Below are 16285 nucleotides of genomic sequence, written 5' to 3'. Positions count from 1 at the left end.
TGATGACTTTTGCCTGTTCTTGAACTTCGTATAAACGGATGCGTCCTTCGGTGGCTGATCGCACTCATTTCTCCAGGATAAGTACCCAGGGGTGGAATTATTAGGTCACAGGGTACATGGGCCTGAGCTGAAGGCAGAAGCTCAACCGACTAAGCCACCCAGGTGACCCTTAAGTCATTTTAAAACATGATCTTTTTTACTTTGCCTTCTATTTTTAAATTTTTCATTGCATTTCTCTTTTACTAGGTAATACTTTTACATGCTTCAAGATCCAGAAGCTACACCAGGGTACACGGTGGAAACTACACTTCTTGTGTATCTTTTTTACCCAGAAGGTTGCCTGCTCTGCATCCTGTTTTCTCCTTGCTTTTTTGTTTTCTTGTATCTTGGAAATCCTTCCACGAAGTATATGTAGATCTGCCCCATTAAAAAAAAGGTCTACTTCGTTGGACTATATTTTACATTCAGTACCATGTATTGGTCGGTTGTGTGATCATTTTAGACACCTGTGAGCATGTTCAAATCAAGATATAGAACATTTCCACCCTCCCCCACCCCCGAAAGTTCTCTCCTGCCTCTCTGCAGTCATTCTCTCCCCCATCCCCCAGGAAGTCACTTATCTCAGTTCTATTGCCACAGGTCAGTTCGGTCTCTTTGGACTTTCACATCAGTGGAAGCCCATAGTTCGAGCTCTTTTGTGTCTGCCTTCTGTCTCACACCATTAGGTCTGAGACTCACCTGGATGTGCGGAGCAGCAGCTCGCTCCTTTTGATTGCTGAGTCCGACCCCATTGCATGATGGACCAGTTTCTATATCCATTGTCCTGAATTAACTGAATATAAAGTTGAATGGAGCCAGCTGTGGGGGAGGTAGGGATGATTAAAGACTTGGTCTTGGCCCCAGGACACTTACAGCGCCGAGAGGTGATCAGACACTGAGGAAAACAGCCCTGGCAGTAGGTTGGCAATGCTGGGGGCCAGAGCTGGAGAGCTGGAGAGCACCAGGGGGCACTACAGGAAGCCCCAGGAAGGAAGGATTCCTTCCCACCAAGGGGAGGGCAGGCTTCCTGGCAGGGGAGTAGTTGAGGTTGGGGGAGCTGTTCTTGGGGTTGAAGTGGTTGGGCACAAAGGCCCGGGGACGCTGAGGTCCAGAGCATGTGGTGGAATGTGTGTTGGGCTGTGAGCTGGAAGGGTGGGCAGAGTGAGGCCTAAGCCAGGGTCCTTGAATGCCCCGCCAAGGAACTTGACTTGGGCTGGGAGACAAGGGGACTCCTGAGTGGTGTTTGAACAGGGAAGTGACCTGTGCCCAGTTCGCTGAGGCTGGAATCTAGGGAAGAGGGGGCTGGAGTCCCTTGTGGGAAGGTCTTCTGGGCCTGGCCCTCCAGGCTCTCAAGGTCAGAGGGAGTCATGTGGTGGGGCCCGAGCAAGGAAGAGGTTGAGGTACAAGTGGGGGCTGGGCTGCTGTTTCCAGGGCCTACTGTTTGAGCATGCACAGGGACCTGTCCCTCTGCTGTCCTTTGAGGCTCATGCCACCCTGTTGCGATGGCAGGCCTGTCCCCATGAGGCAGATGAGGACCCTGAGGCTCCAGAGGAGAAAGGGGCTGGATTAAGCAGGAGTCAGGGACAGGGCTGCCGTGTCCCCACTCTTGTCCTGGGTTTCCCTCCCCGACCAGCCCAGGGCATCCTAGACAGCATCAAAGACATGGTCCCAGCCACCTGCATCTCTGATCTGTTCTGCAGCCTCAGAACAGGCCAGCCCCTTTTCCTCTGGGAGCCTCAGTTTTCTCTTCTTGCAGGTGAGTAATTTACACACCGTAAGCCCTAAAACCAGAAGTTTCAGTGGAGATCCACCTGGGGGAGGGGCAGGGCAGAACCCAGGTCCCTCACCCCTGCTCCAACCAGCACAGCTTGGGGAAGCAGCGGAGGATAACCATAAGAGTTCTGGAGTCAGGGGGCCTGGGTTCGAGCCCCAGCTCAGCCGCTTTCTGGCTGTGTGACCTGGGCCATTCTCTTCTCTATACCTCAGTCTCTTCATTGTGAAAATAATATAATGTCTGTACCTGCTTTTCAGGGTTGTTGGGGGAGTAAATGAGATTAGCTGTGGATAGCACAGGACTGGTTTCCTGTAGAAGGGCTCAGTAAGCATTAGCATTTTCGTGCCGTCGAGTTTTGTGCCTTGTGGACCGTTCCCTCTGCATGGAGGGCCTCGGGGTCCTGCTGTCAGTGCTCAGGACGGCTCTGCCCGCTCAGCCTCACCCCTTAGGTTTCTTGGAGCAGTTCCTGCTCCCTGCAGACCGAAGCCCAGGGCAGTTAGGGCCTGTCACCCAGTTCTTGGGCTCTCCTCATCGTCCTGGACCTGAGGCCTACCCCCACCCCTGGGCTCCAGGGTGCCAGATCCTCCTCCCGGCCAGGAGGGGGATGAAATGCTCATCCTGGGATAAAAGGCTGGCAGGCCGAGACTGGGCCAGTAAACCACCCCACCCTTGCTGGGAGGACCTCTGGGCACCCATGTAAACTGAGTCATGGGGGGCGAGGGGGTGAGTCATGCAGCCTGTGAGTGGGAGCCAGATGGGGCAGAACTTGCCTGTGGAGGGCCTTTGGCCATGCCTCAAAAAGCCCCAACTCTCAGGGCCCCTCCAACACCCGGCAGGACCCCAGCCTGCCCGGCCGAGGGGCAGGGATCTGGAGGCTGGACTCAGAGGGCACACCCGTGCCCGTGTGTTCCTGCATGAGTGTGTATGTGTGGCGTCGGGGAGGGGAGCCGGGCTGGCAGACCGGAAAGGGAGGCTCTGGCTCTGGAGGAAAGGATGGGGGTTTGGAAAGGAGTCAAAGCCTTAAGAGAGGAGATTTTGGCGGGAATGCTTCTCTGCCCTCTCCTGGCCTCTGGGGGTTTGACTGATTTTTTTCTCCCCCCTGCGGGACAAGCTTTCTCTTTCTAGCCTGGGAGGAACCAGGGCCCAGTGGGTGACATGTCTGTCCTGTAGAGTTCCCAGGAGCCAGAGCTGATCATTGACAGGGGACACAGCTCCCTGCCACAGGGGTGTGTACGAGCATTTTGGGGGAGTTGTGGAGGCTGCCAGAGTGTTTTTAGCCTTGACCATGGCCAAGTTACTTTACCTCTTCTGTCTGCAATTCCTTCCTCAGTAAAACGAGGGCTGTGAGGACCAAAATGCATTAATGCATGCAAACTGCTTGGAGGAGTGCCAGGTGCCGACTAGGTCATGCGCCCGTTCGCTCTTACTATCTGACCCCCAACATCCACAACTAAACAAATGGGTGAGGGGAGGGGGCCAGGGCGCCCCTTGTGTGGCCATTGCTTTGGTTCCAGTCTCTGAGGTCATTCCCTGGGAAGCTGCCCCATACCCTGCCCCACTGCCTGACTCTGTCCCTCTGTCCAGCCGGCGGGGTGCAGCCTGGTGTGTCCATCAGGCACACCAAATGGGGGGGGGGGTTTCATGCCCTGGTGTGAAGCCAATAATCAAGGGAAAATGGGTTCAGTGGGTCTCTGGGCTGTGTGCCCTCAGGTTACCCCCTCAGTGTCTGCGGGATGCGCGTCAGAGAAGTGGGGAGTTTCCCTCCCCGGATGAATCAGCTATGTGACCCAAGCCTCGTCCCTGCCAGGGCCCCTCCCAGTGGGCGGGAGTGGGGTGCAGTTGCCCTGCTGGGAAAATCCCCAGAACCTCACCAAAGCCCTGGCTAAAACTTTCTCCCAACTCAGCTGTTTCCTGTCTTCTCTGGCTCAGCCCCCTAGCCCCAGCTGAAATCAGGGGTCAGGTAGCTATTCTCCGCATTCCCCAGCCAGCCCCTCTAGAGCCTCCTCCCTGGGGCTTGGGGTACACAGGACATGTGAGTGGGAGGAGGTAGATTGTGGGGGGGGGTCTCCTTTCCCTGGTCTCAGTAATCCTTTATGTGGTTTTATAAAAGAGGGCTGAGCATAGGGGCTTCTCCAAGCTTCCTCAGCCTAGCCCACCCTGGGCCTGGGCTGTTTGCTTACTCCAAAACAGGGCAGAATCCCCTGCCAGCCTGAGGGGGTGGACCCTGGGGAGTTCCTGGCCTGGGAGGGAAGCAGCCTTTACCACAGGCCTGGGAGATCCTTCCTGCCCGGGCAGGTTCAGTCACTGTACTCCCTGGGTCTCAGCCTCTCCATCAGTAAAACGGAAATCTCGGTCTTGGCCCGGTCTGTTCTCTCCAGCGGTTCTGAGGCCCTGACTTGTGTGGTTTACAAGTCAGGTCCTAAGTCCCTGCCGGGGCTTGTTTATCGCTGCACCTCCTCACTCTAACAGCACTTTCCTGTAGTGGGGGGCTCCACAACGCCGTCAGGCGCTCTGCTGTTGGAGGACCTGGATTCAAATCTTGGCTCTGCTACTTATGGCTTTGTAACCTGGAACCAATTACTGAACCTCTTTGGGCCTCCGTTTCCTTTTCTGCCAAACAGCAATAATAACAGAGCCCGGGGAGACTTCGATGAGATGATGGAGGGAAACACGCAGCACAGTGCCTCGCTCTTGTTATGAACGGAATGAGGAGACAGGCCCGGAGAGAGAGTGACTTTCATTCAATCACTCCTTTATTCAATAATGTTTATTTGGCACTGGTGCTAGGTCAGGTCCTATGCTGGACCCTGAAGACACCCTGCAGGGTAAAGTGGAGCCACTGCCCTTGCGTCAGGGGGGGCCCCAGACACACAGATGAGAGCCACAGCGGGGTGGGGGTTATGGGAGCTTGGGGTGTGGGTGAATGGGAAAGGACAAATCTCTGGGAGGATGGGCTGGTAGGTGTGACTTGTGTTCAGCCAGGAAAGCACATGAGGGTCAGGCACACCAAATGGAGGCGACAGCATGAGCAAGACACAAAAGTGAGAAGGGCCAGCATGCCTGCAAGAAAACAACAGGCAGCTCATGCTTCTGGAACAAGAAGGGTGAAGCAGAGAATGAAGGAGAGGAGTCCAGAGGAACAGGTAGGGACTGGATTCGGACTGAAATTTGGATTCGGATTTTAGTTAAATTTATGGAGAGGTTGCTCTGGCCAAGCACTGTGCGAGGCTCTGGGGACAGGGCTGAGATTTAGATGTTGTTCTTGCTTTCACTAAGCCCCACAGTCTGGGCATATGGCTTAGGAACCAGCGAGAGATAGGCATCAATCAAGGGATTACATAAGTAACCTCCCGATCCTTGCTGAATGACAGGTGTTCAAGCAGAAGGAACGTCCTGAGGCCCAGGGCTGCATGCCAAGGGGTGAAGGAAGTGCCATTGGGTTCCAGTGGGGTGAGCACAGGCAGGAAGGGGCACCTGAGGGAAGCTGGGGCTTGGCAGGGGTCTAGGGTCATGGCTGCCTCAGGAGAGTGGACTCTATATTGCAGGCTACAGGGAACCACGGAAGGGTTTTTTTTTTTTTTTTTTTAAGATTTATTTGACAGAGAGAGAAAGAGCACAAGCAGGGGAAGCAGCAGACAGAGGGAGAGGGAGAAGCAGGCTCCCCACTGAAGAGAGAGCCTGATGCAGGGCTCTATCCCAGGACCCTGGGATCATGACCTGAGCCAAAGGCAGCCGCTTAAACAACTGAGCCACCCAGGCGCCCCAACGGAAGGGTTTTGAGGAGGAGAGCTGGCTGTAGGGGGAGAGATGGGGTCGGTGGGAGGGAATGGGGCAGAGGAGGCAAGCTGCAGTGGTGTGAGAGAGAGTGAGGAGTGGTCTAAGGCAGGGCCATGAGGATGGAAGAGAGAGGAAAGTGTGTGAAATGCTTTGTTAGGAAAGGAGAATCAGGGTACTGTTGATACCACCTGGGCTGCTTTGCGGGACCCATCGGGGCCTGGCAGGATCCCCCCAAGCCTTGACCCAATTTGGTCAAGTGCAAAGCATTGCTTGTCTGAGGGAGGCAGGGCAATGGGCTCCAAGTCCGAGACCACCTAGCTCTGGGACTTCCCAGGGCTGGGCTGAGGGAACTCAGCCCTGGGGAAACTTGGGGTGAGGAGGAAGCTGGGGAGGGGGCTGAGCCAGCATCTCATGACTCACCCACTTCCACCCAGTCAACCCAGTGGCATCTCCGCTCCCCTGCTCCAAATTCCAATTTGGTGAGGCTGCTGGAGGCTGAGTAAGCTCCGGCACGGCACGAGAGCAGCGTCCCAAGGGGCTCCTTGCCAGAAACCCTGGCCTCCAATCAAGGCCAGGGCCAGGCACAGGGTTGGGGGATGTTGGAGCCAGACTCCCAGATTACAGTAGCCTAGTTGAGTGGTGCTGCCCACGATCATGTGAGTGAATGTGCCTTGTGGGTTGTGAAGAACTCATGGTGGGTGAGGCCCTGGATAACAGTCTGAGGAGGAGGCAAGGGCCAGGGTGTTAAGTCCTACTCTGCCCAACTCACTGCATGACCCTGAGAGAACTTTTCCCTCTTGGCTTCTATTTCCTTGACCACACAATGGGACCAACATCTCCAAAGCAGGTTGTTGAGACTTATAAATGAGACGTATTAAAGTGCTATGCCAACTGTCCAGTGGCCCAGGACAGTCAGGGTGGGAGAAGCGAGTCCAAACGCGAGAGCTTCCAGAGCTCCTTATGGTTGTGCAGGTTGTTTACTGCGCAAGGATGTCCAACCCAGGCTGCCGAAGTCTAGCCCATCCTCTGCTCACCAGACCCTATTCCCTAACCTAGAAATGCCAGGACCAAGAGGGTACCTTTCTCTAACAGACACAGATACACCCTGCGCTCAGACTTTGCTGGGTCAAGCCCCTGGATTTACGGGAAACCGCTGAGAAACTGACTCTGAGTCTTGGGCTGGAGAAGCAGGACTGGCTTTGCAGAGGCTCTCAGCGAGGTTCCCAGCCTTGGCAGTGAGGTGAATCTTATTACTGGGGGCAGTTAGGGGCGCCCACTTAGGGCAGAGAAGCAGTCTCTCCTGGCCCTGCCTCTCCCCAGCAACCAAAGCAGGTAACCAGTATTTTAAAAAACACTCAAGACACAGACCCAAACTGGGTTTTATTGAAATGCCAGGAGCAGGCACATGTCAAAGTAGTAAAAGGAAGGAAGGAAGGCGGTGCAGGCAGTATGAGGTGGCAGGGAGGGGCAGGCCCCATGTCCATGGCCCTGGCATCCCTTCTCTCTGCCAAGGGCTGAGCGGGTACAATCACCCCCTCCCCCCCAACAAAACAGCATGCTTAGGCCTTGCAGGGCCTTTGCCCCTTGGACTGTGAAGGCTCCAAGAAGGACTGGAAGCACTAATTTTTCTCTCTTGTGAGGGAGGAGAAGGAAAAGATTCAGGAGGAGAGGGAGGTACAGCTGGGGGTGAGGGTGGCCAAGGAAGGCTCTCCTCCTGGGAATCTGTACCCAGCCTGTGGTCCTGGATGACAGAGGGGAGCAGCAGTGAAAAGAGAGGCTGAGGGTCCGGCCCTCAGGGAGCCAGAGCCTCCAGCTGGTGGGGACTCGAGTCAGCCCTGAACAGAGGGCAAGAGTTCAAAGGGATCGAAGATGCAGGCAGTTCCCAATTGGCGTAGTCCTCAGAGCTAGAGGGCTCAAACTCCTTGGGACAAAGAAGAGGAAGCTCGGAGGATCCATCCCTAGCAGGGAGTGGGGGGGGGGGGGGGAAGGGGCAGAAGGTGGTCTCCCCCAGTTGGCCACACTAGGTTAGTTCCACATTGTTGGCGCGGTCCAGCACACGGGAGCCGCGGGTACTGCCCCCCAGCTGAAAGCGGCTCTCATAGAGCGTGGGGCAGAGGTGCCACCGGTTGGCCCGGTAGATGCCCAGGTAGGTGTAGACGTCAGGCTTGTAGGTGAGCAGGCACTTAATGCCTGCCGCACGGATGGCAGCATCTGCCTCCAGTACACCCAAGCGGTCCGTAAAGTCATCCGTGTAAACACAGATGACTTGGCGCCCACCCTCCCTGGCCCGTGGGCTCACCTTGGCCACCTGAAGCCGGCCCTCGACCACAGCCCGCGCAATGCCAGCCCAGGCATGGTCCAGCTTGAAGCCAGGTGCCAGGTGTATCAGCCACTTGCCAGAGAGCACATGATGGGTGATGGCCAGCTGGCGCAGGGTACTCGGTGTGATGGGCCGCCCGCTGGTCTGCAGAGCTTCCCAGGCTGCCTGCAGGCCCTGCACATCACCCGAGTTGGGGACATAGCCCTGCCCATATGCTGCAATCCAGCCCACAGGCTCAGAGTTGGGCGAGCCAGGGTCCCCATAGCGAGTAACCTGGGATGGTGGGTACTTGGCCAACCAGGCATCCAGCTCGGCAGCAGGTGTGGTTCGGGCATCAAACACCAGCCAGGGGTCCATGTCAGCTGCCATGGCCTCTGCGGCCAGGTGCTCAGCAGTGAAGCCATCCTCACGGCCGCCTGGAGAGTCCTCCTCCTCCATCTCTTCACCTGGCTCCATCCTGCTGTGAAGGAACGGAGTTAGGGCAGGCCCAGGACACATCTACGGTTTGCTGGGCCGTACCAGGTGCAGCCAATGGGCTAAACTCGGTGGCCTTGGGCAAGACTTAACGTCCCTGCCTCAGTTGCCTCACCTTTACAGCGGACAACTGTTCCTGTCCCCTAGAGCTGTTGAGCATCAAACGCCTAAGGTGGAATAAGCGCTGCATAAAGGTTGTTGCTGATCTTATTACCACTCTCCCCGATTTACAGACCAGAAAACTGAAGCTCGGAGAGAAGTGACTTACCCAAGGTCACACCTGCAACGAGTGACAAGGCCGAAATGTGAATTCAGGTGTGGGAGCAACCAGCCCCGCTACACCTCCTGGCCCTGCCAATAACTGGCAAGAACCCCGAGCGCTGGGATTTAACGGAGGGAGGCAAAGAAGCGCACGTTCGCGCAGCATCGAGGCAGGCCCAATAGGGCCAGACCTTCGAGGATGGCGCTGTCGGGCCCACTTGAAGACGAGCACACTGATGCCCACAAAGGGCAGTGACCAGTCCAAGGCCAATGGGGCGGTGGCCGGCCTGGAACCCAGGCTTGTTAGAGCCTACGAAAGCGCCAGCTTCGGGCCAGTCGCGCCCGCCGCCATTAGCGCCCACAGCCCGGGCCGCGCCCCCGCCCAGCCCTGCCCTGCCCTGCCCTGCCCTGCCCCCTCCCGCAGCCCCGCCGTCACCTCCGGCCTTCGCCGCGCTCGGCGCCGGCCCAGCCCCGCGCCCGGCTCCGCTCCTGCCGGGGCTCTGCGCCGCCTGCGCCGCCGTCGCCTCCGCCGCGCCCCGCCCCCGCCACGGCTGCCGCCGCCGCCATCTTAGCGCCCGCCGTCTCAACAACAACTTTATAGACAAGCGCAGCACGGGGCGGGGCCACCGGGCCGGGCGGCCGCGCCGCGGGGCGGGACCTGCGAGGGGAGGGGCTGACCTCGGGGGCGGGGCCGTCGGGGAACCCGGGGCGGGGCGGGGCTTCGGGGGCGGGGCTAACGTTCGCTCTCCTAAGCTTGAGGGCCGGCGGGAGTGGCGGTCCGGTCCCGGAGCGACGCTCACCGCCAGGGAGGCTCCAAGGGGAGGGCACTCCGGCCCTGCGAGCGACGTCCTGACCGGCGGCGCTAGGACCCCGTGGGGAGCGGCGGGGGCGGAGCAGGCGGCACCAGGACCCGGGGGAACCGCGGCAGGCGGGCGGCGAGCAGGCCCGGGGGCCGGGAAGCTGCGGGCGGCGGCGCTGGGCCCGGCGCGGCAAGAGAGGCCCTGAGATGCCGAGCAAGAAGAAAAAGTATAACGCGCGGTTCCCGCCGGTGAGCACGTGGCCGGGTCCGGGAGGAGCGGGCCGGGCTCTCGGGAGGCCCGGGCCCAAGCCGGGCTGGAGGGTGGGGGACGTTGGGCGCATCGCGGTGTTCGGGGGCACGGGCGCCCCGCCCCCTTCCGTGCTCCCCGCGTCCGTGCCCCCCGCCCCCTTTCTCCCGGGATACCCTCTCTCGGTCCGCCCTCCCCAGCACCCCTTTCTGGGACGGAGGTGACAGGGTCCGAGTTTTCTGCCCCCTCCCCAGGCGCGGATCAAGAAGATCATGCAAACTGACGAAGAAATTGGGAAGGTGGCGGCGGCAGTGCCCGTCATCATCTGTATCCTGTCGGGGCCTGGCCAGGTTGAGGGACGTGGGGTAGGGAGGGAGCCCGGGGTCGCCTTGTTTAGGCTGGGGATCCCCCACCCGTGTTCTCCTTGACGCTCCTCAGCCCGGGCGCTTGAGCTGTTCCTGGAGTCGCTGTTGAAGAAGGCTTGCCAGGTGACCCAGTCCCGAAATGCCAAGACCATGACCACATCCCACCTGTGAGTGGCCTGGGAGCTGGTTGGGCCCAGTGGGACCCTGCCCCAGGAGTTCACACACTTAGGGGAGGTGGGAGGCTGCTGGGAGACCAGCAATGCCTCAAACACTGGTTGGTTTGAACTGGGGGAGGAGGGGTTGGGTGGTCTAGCCAGGCGGAAAGGTCCGGTAGTGGAGATGGGGTGGAGGTTTTCCAGGCTCTATTCTGACATCCAGAGACCCTTGCTGTCCCTTGCTGAGGGCCCAGACATCGGGGCCCCGCCTGAATGCTGTCTTCTCCCCTCCCCGCCCCCCTTCCAGGAAGCAGTGCATTGAGCTGGAGCAGCAGTTTGACTTCTTGAAGGACCTGGTGGCCTCTGTGCCTGACATGCAGGGAGACGGGGAAGACAACCACATGGACGGGGACAAGGGTACCCGCAGGTGGGGAGCCAGGGCCAGGTGTCCAGGCAAGGAAGGCCAAGGCCACTGGGGCTGGGGGTGGTTGGGGGTGATCAGGGAGTGGTGAGATCTCTGGGCAGATGGACTGTACCTTCCCGAAGGGGCCGGAAGCCAGGAAGCAGTGGCCGGAAGAATGGTGGGATGGGAAGCAAAAGCAAGGACAAGAAGCTGTCAGGGACGGACTCGGAACAGGAGGTGAGTGAGGCCCCCAGCCTGCTGCCCTACCCCATGGTGTGGAGCGGGCAGTCTTGCATCAGGCCTTGCTGGCTGGACACCTGGTCCCATCCTCACCTATGGTTTTTTGTAAATTGGGGCTATAAAGGTCAGGCTATAGAGATCAGTCATCTGTCCCTGCCACTCCCAGGGGTCTAGGTTCTACAGTCATGGGCTCATGCTTTTCTTGTCCTCTCTGATCCCTGCCTTGCTCCCAGGATGAGTCTGACGACACAGACACTGATGGGGAAGAGGAGACATCACAGGCCCCACCCCAGGCCAGTCATCCCCCTGCCCACTTTCAGAGGTAAGCAGTTCAGTGGTACCAGAGGGGGCTAGCAGACTCCGAAAGGCTGACTTGTCTTTCTTGTCCTTCTGGCCGATTTGGGGGATGGGGGTGGGGGTGGGGGACTGAGCATGGCTTAATGGCAGGAGATTGTTCTCAGAAGGTCTCCTCCTCCACCCGCACCCAGCCCCATTGGATGGGGCCTGGGCAGGAGCTGTGTGACCTGCTCTGGGTCCTTCCCTTCTCTGAGCTTGGCTGCCCCTTGGTACAGAGGGCCATGGGCTCCATGCTCATGGGGGTGGGGTAGGGCTCAGTGGGCACAAATGGGCACCGGAGAGGGGCCTGATCTTTCTCTCCTGTTTCTGCCCTGCAGCCCCCCGACACCCTTCATGCCCTTCACCTCGACTCTGCCTCTGCCCCCAGCACCCCCGGGCCCCTCAGCTCCTGACGCAGAGGATGAAGAAGACTATGACTCCTAGCGCCCTCTGCCCCCCAGGCCACGCCCCCTTTTAGTTGGTTTTAGTTGCTCTGGGGGGAGGAGAGAAGATAGAGCTGTTCTTAAATTTATTAAAAAATTAATAATAAAAGGGAACACCAGTGTCTGTCCCAGCCTATGTCCAGGGCTCCGTGGCCACCTTCCCATCCATCCACCTGCTTTCCCCATGCTGAGCTGAGGCCAGGAGCGGTGGCGGGCAGGGCAGCACCTGAGTGAAGGGAGGACCCAGAGGCCACGGTTCTGCCCGGGTAGGAGCAGGGGTGCTGACAGAATGAAGGTAGGCAGAGCGGTGGTGTAGGGCCGGAGCCAGGGGTGCTGGTTATGCTGGGGGACAACCTGTTCCGTTGTGCCGTGTGACCCCGGAGAGGTTCCTGTTTTTCTTCGAGTGGCCGCTTACCTCTCCGGTGGAGACTCTTCTGCCCACTCTGGACTGCTGCAAAGGGACAGATGGGACAAATAATGGGAAGAGGCCTTGAAAACTGCAGAGCTCGGTGCCTGGTGCCATGAAGGGCATGTGGAAAGGGGCAGTGGGAGCAGAGGTAGGTGGGACTATCGAGGGCCTCAAAGATCGGTTTTCAAGTAGGATAGTGGCCCTGGTGATAGGTCCGCCCCCATTTCTAAGCAGACCCTCGAACCGTGGGGCCCTCAAGGCAGACGTGTGCCTTCAGGGAGCCGGGGCTTGGTGAGGCTGGGCAGGAGACATGGCGGCTGTGGGCAGACTTGAGGTGCGTGTTACCAGTAGACTCAAGGGTGCCGTGAACTGATTGGCTGTGGGGCTGAAAGGGTGGGAAGCCTTCGGCACTGCCAGCTTTTTTTTCTGCAGCGACTTGGGCAGGGGCCGTTTTCCAGCTGGAGGACACAGAGAAAGAGCAAGATTAGGTGTCAGGGTCACAGCTTGGGCTGTGGTGAGTTTTGGGTGCCCGAGAAGCTGCCGAGGGGAGGCGTAGAACGGGCTCTGGAATATTAGGGGCCTGGAGACATGTATGAGCCTTGAGAGTAGGTGACCTCGCCCCAGGGAGAGAGGGTAGGGCCTGGGCAGGCCACCAAAGGAGACTGAAGAGCAGCCACACCCAGCCCGCCCCCCCCCCCCCAGAGGGAGAGGTCAGCTGTCAGAACAGCTCGCAAGCTTTAGGGAAGGCTTGGCAGGTGTTGACAGCGGGGAGCTGGAGGTGAGAAACTGAGGGGAGGGGAGGCAGCGCTCAGGGCTGAGAAGCAGAGACAAGAGCTGTGGCTCAGAGCGAGGACAGAGGGACAGTTTTGGGTTTTGATTTTGAAGATAGCAGAAAGGCAGGCTGTAGTGAAGGAGGAGACTGAAGGACGGGAGGGAGATGGATGCAGTGAGGTGAGCTTGCCTGAGGCTGACCCCAGCCTGACCAGGGCGAGGCGGGGGACGATGAGAGGGTTTGGCAGGGGCACTGAGGTATTCAGTTTTGATGCCACAGTGTCTTTGGGGCATAGGAGGCCAGGTGGCAGGTGTGGATGGGCCCGGGCATCTGGAGCCGAGGGGCACCTGAGTCCTGTCTGCCTCTGCCGTGGTTATAGAGCCCCTTGCTACCTTTTGGGGACCATCTCTCTTCTACTCAACCTATAGTATGTGCAGCTGAGCCCACTCCCTGGGGTTTAGGGGTGGGGACATCGCACCACGTACTCTGGCCACAGTGAGCGATGGAGGCCGGGTTATGACCCTAAGGGGCCAGCCAACACGCCTGAGCCCTTGGGACTTTAGGGGGGACCGTTGGGGACAGGTCTTGACAAGATGGCTAGCTTTGCCATGGCCCTGGAGGCAGCAGAGAGCCCTGGTGAGGGTGACGGTGGCCACCCTGGGGTAGCAAAGCTGACAGAGTGTAGGCTGGGTGCTGCTGGCAGCCGGTTCCCACCCCGACGGGTGAGCCTGACTGAGAATGGAGTCGGTGCAGGAGAGCCAGGGGCCTCAGAGGTACCCGTTTCTGATGACCCCGGCACCCAGGCCTTCCTGAACCCTGTATGCCTTGGACTTCTTAGTCACATGAGCCAATAAACATTTCTCCCCTTCGAAGCCAGTTGGCTTTTGGTCACTCGTAACTGAGAGAGCGCTGGCTGACGGGGACCACGAGCAGGAGGTGGTCCCCAGCGGCCCAGGAGCAGGACGGGCAGTCTTCTCCCCCCAGTCTGGGGAAGGTGGGTGCCGGGCCCACGGAGCCGAGGGCCTGCCACGCAGGTGTGATGGGTGGGTGGGCGTGGGAGCGGAAGAGACCCTTGGAGCCGGGGGCTGGGCTGTGTCCAGAGGTGAGGTTTTGAACTGAGAAGGTGCAGAGTGACAAGGCTGGGATGACTGGGGAAGGCAGGGAGGCCAGGAGCAGGCCTGGAGAGGCAAAAGACTTGAGGAGGCACAGGTGAGGGGGAGACACCCAGGAGCCGCTGGCCTGCGTCTCTGTGTTCTAGGCCCGCTTCTTCGGCCTGGGCGGTGGGCTGATGAGCGTGACCTGGGTGCATGAACCAGGCCCTGGGTTTAAATCCTGACTTTTCCATTTGCTGGCCTGGAGCAAGTTCTATAGCTCCTCTGTGTCTCAGTTTTCTCATCTGTAAAATGGGGCTAGGGATTACCTGTGTTAGTCTTATATATGCTGTATGTACTAGTTATTAGTTAGGGCAAAGGGCTGACTTAAACTCAAAATACATAGGCTCAAATGCAGTGGATGTTTCTTGCTTGCTCATGTGAGACTCATAATGGGATTCATCTGATCAGTGACAGTGCTTCTCCAAGAGGGACTTCAGGGCCCAGGCCCCTTCCATCTTGGGGCCCCATCGTTTTCAACCCATGACTTTCAAGGCCAGTGAGGAAGGGACAAGCTTGTAGCCCACAGAGGTGTTTTGGGGCCAGGGCTGGAAGTGGCCCCATCGCCTCTTCACTTCCTACTGGACCTGTCACAAGGTCCCACCTGAGGGAGGCTAGGAAAAGTGGTCTAGCCAACCGGTGTGACCGACTGGCTGGTTCTGCCGCAGGACCTCACAGGCCTTTGGGAAGGGCCTGACCCAGCCTTTGCCAAGTGTTAGGAGTGCAGCCTCCCGAGTGAGGGCAGGGGCCCCGGGGAGACAGTACCCCTGACTGGGCCTCTAGGTACATCCTGGGAAGGGGAAAGATGGCTGTGCCCGGCGGGCACCCCTGGGCACCAGGAGCCGGCAGCTTGTCAACATTCCATCTGCCGAGCTCTGTCCGGGCCCGGATGATTTTCTCCCTTCTCTATTTCCATCAGGGGGCCTTGGAGCCTTGCGCCAAGTCCTATCTGAATGCCTCAGCCCAGCCTTGGCTCCACCCCGGGGTGTAAGTGTGACCAGTGTGTGAAATGGGCCGCAGCTTCTGAGGCAGCCTGGCCACCAGGCGCTGCCCCCCTCAGGTGAAAGTTACAGACCCACCCCTCCTTGCCAAGTGCAGAGGTCCCCTCCATAGCGCACCTGAGGATTCGTTCAGCAAACGTTCCTTGAGCACCCAGCATCCTCATTCAGCAGGGAGAGGAGAGGCCACCATCACCCCCCGGGGAGCCGGAAACAGCGTGCAATCGCGGGGGGCTGGAGACGAGGCTAGTGGCACCAGAGCTCACACTGCTGGTGGGAATCTCAGATGCTGCGAGCACCTTAGAAAATGGTTTGGCAGCTTCTTGAGTCTGTTGACCTACACTTCCCTGCGCGCACGATTCCATTTCTAGGCACATGTCCCCCGACAGACGCATACAGGAATGTTCATAGCCCCCAGCCAGGGACACCCCAAGTGCCAGCAGCAAGGGCATGAATAAAGAAATGATAGAATATTGGGCAATAGCAGAGGCATAGAAAAGCACTAACCACCGTTGCACACCTCACGGGTGGATCTCGTAGACATTCTGTTGAGCAAAAGAAGCTGAACGCAGGACTACACGCTATGATCGAACTCATTCAAATGACGCGCAGGAGCGGGCAGTGGGAGGCAGTATGATGTTACCACAGGGGGTGCGGGCTGGCTGGGAGGGGGCGCAAAGGAGCCCTCTGGAAATGTTTCACCACTTGAACTGGGTGGTGATTGTATATAAAAATACATTAAAGCCTCACGTTTAAGATGTACATTTTTATGATGACCTCATAACAATTTTATCTATCTATTGGGAACCCATGGCCTGCTAGGTAGTGACGATTATGTGTGTTCTCGGAGTTTATTTCTGATGGGTGGAAAGAGACAATTAGGAAGACAAATAGTATGTCAGATGGTGGTACGTGCCCTGGGGAAAATAAAGCATAATTAGGGAGGAGTCGGGAGTCCTGGGGCAGGAAGGGTGCCCCCAACCATCCCATACAGGGTTCAGGGGAGACTCTGCCAGGGTGAGATTGGAGTAGAAAAGCCCATTAACTGAGGAGAGGGCTCCAGGCAGAGGGACAGCGAGGGCAAAGTCCTGGAGGATGGCAATCTGATCCTGTCAGGTTTCCCTATGGGCTCCCCTGGCTCCCATAACCTCAGCCACCACCCAGGAGCCTGATTTAGGAGCCACCAGCCCTGCACTTGGCCTGACATGGCTGGGGGGTGTTTTTGTGGCAGCCTCTCAGGGCCTCAGAAGCTTCCCGAAGGGGAAGAAGGTAGTGGTATGAGCACAGGAGGAGCTCGTATCCACACCTGCCCTGTGCGGGGG

The 16285-nt window shown here is 58.4% G+C and overlaps 2 protein-coding genes across 6 annotated transcripts; one reads left to right on the top strand and one right to left on the bottom strand.

Annotated features, from left to right (window-relative positions):
• Positions 1-6953: 6953 nt before the first annotated feature.
• Positions 6954-9235, bottom strand: CUNH11orf68 (chromosome unknown C11orf68 homolog). 4 transcript variants are annotated; one of them, XM_025879134.2, is made up of 2 exons: positions 9082-9235; positions 6954-8370 (listed from the first exon to the last, which is right to left on the bottom strand). In XM_025879134.2, exons 1-2 carry the CDS (start codon positions 9210-9212, stop codon positions 7611-7613), a joined length of 891 nt encoding a protein of 296 aa, XP_025734919.1. In that variant the 5' UTR covers positions 9213-9235; the 3' UTR covers positions 6954-7610. The 4 variants fall into 4 exon arrangements, with proteins under 4 accessions (XP_025734919.1, XP_025734920.1, XP_025734921.1 ...); XM_025879135.2 differs by having other exon boundaries at positions 6954-8367; XM_025879136.2 differs by lacking the exon at positions 9082-9235 and adding an exon at positions 8653-9029.
• Positions 9236-9386: 151 nt separating this feature from the next.
• DRAP1 (DR1 associated protein 1) lies at positions 9387-11747 on the top strand. Of its 2 annotated transcripts, none has more exons than XM_025879166.2 (7): positions 9387-9693; positions 9946-10018; positions 10130-10223; positions 10519-10638; positions 10737-10851; positions 11088-11176; positions 11529-11747. In XM_025879166.2, exons 1-7 carry the CDS (start codon positions 9652-9654, stop codon positions 11632-11634), a joined length of 639 nt encoding a protein of 212 aa, XP_025734951.1. In that variant the 5' UTR covers positions 9387-9651; the 3' UTR covers positions 11635-11747. The 2 variants fall into 2 exon arrangements, with proteins under 2 accessions (XP_025734951.1, XP_025734952.1); XM_025879167.2 differs by having other exon boundaries at positions 9389-9693; positions 10758-10851.
• The last annotated feature ends 4538 nt before the right edge of the window (positions 11748-16285 follow it).

This window comes from Callorhinus ursinus, unplaced genomic scaffold, assembly GCF_003265705.2.
Source record: "Callorhinus ursinus isolate GAN/ISIS: 27379988/994484 unplaced genomic scaffold, GSC_fseal_2.0 scaffold51, whole genome shotgun sequence".
In the NCBI taxonomy this organism is placed as follows: domain Eukaryota; kingdom Metazoa; phylum Chordata; class Mammalia; order Carnivora; family Otariidae; genus Callorhinus; species Callorhinus ursinus.
This window is presented reverse-complemented; position numbering and strand designations above follow the sequence as displayed.

Coding starts and splice junctions, on each gene's coding strand:
- CUNH11orf68 (XM_025879134.2), bottom strand. CDS start 9,212: ATGGCGGCGGCGGCAGCCGTGGCGGGGGCGGGGCGCGGCGGAGGCGAC. Junction 8,371..9,081: donor GAGCGCGGCGAAGGCCGGAG/GTGACGGCGGGG, acceptor GTTCCTTCACAG/CAGGATGGAGCCAGGTGAAG.
- DRAP1 (XM_025879166.2), top strand. CDS start 9,652: ATGCCGAGCAAGAAGAAAAAGTATAACGCGCGGTTCCCGCCG. Junction 10,019..10,129: donor GGCAGTGCCCGTCATCATCT/GTATCCTGTCGG, acceptor GACGCTCCTCAG/CCCGGGCGCTTGAGCTGTTC. Junction 10,639..10,736: donor GGGGACAAGGGTACCCGCAG/GTGGGGAGCCAG, acceptor ATCTCTGGGCAG/ATGGACTGTACCTTCCCGAA.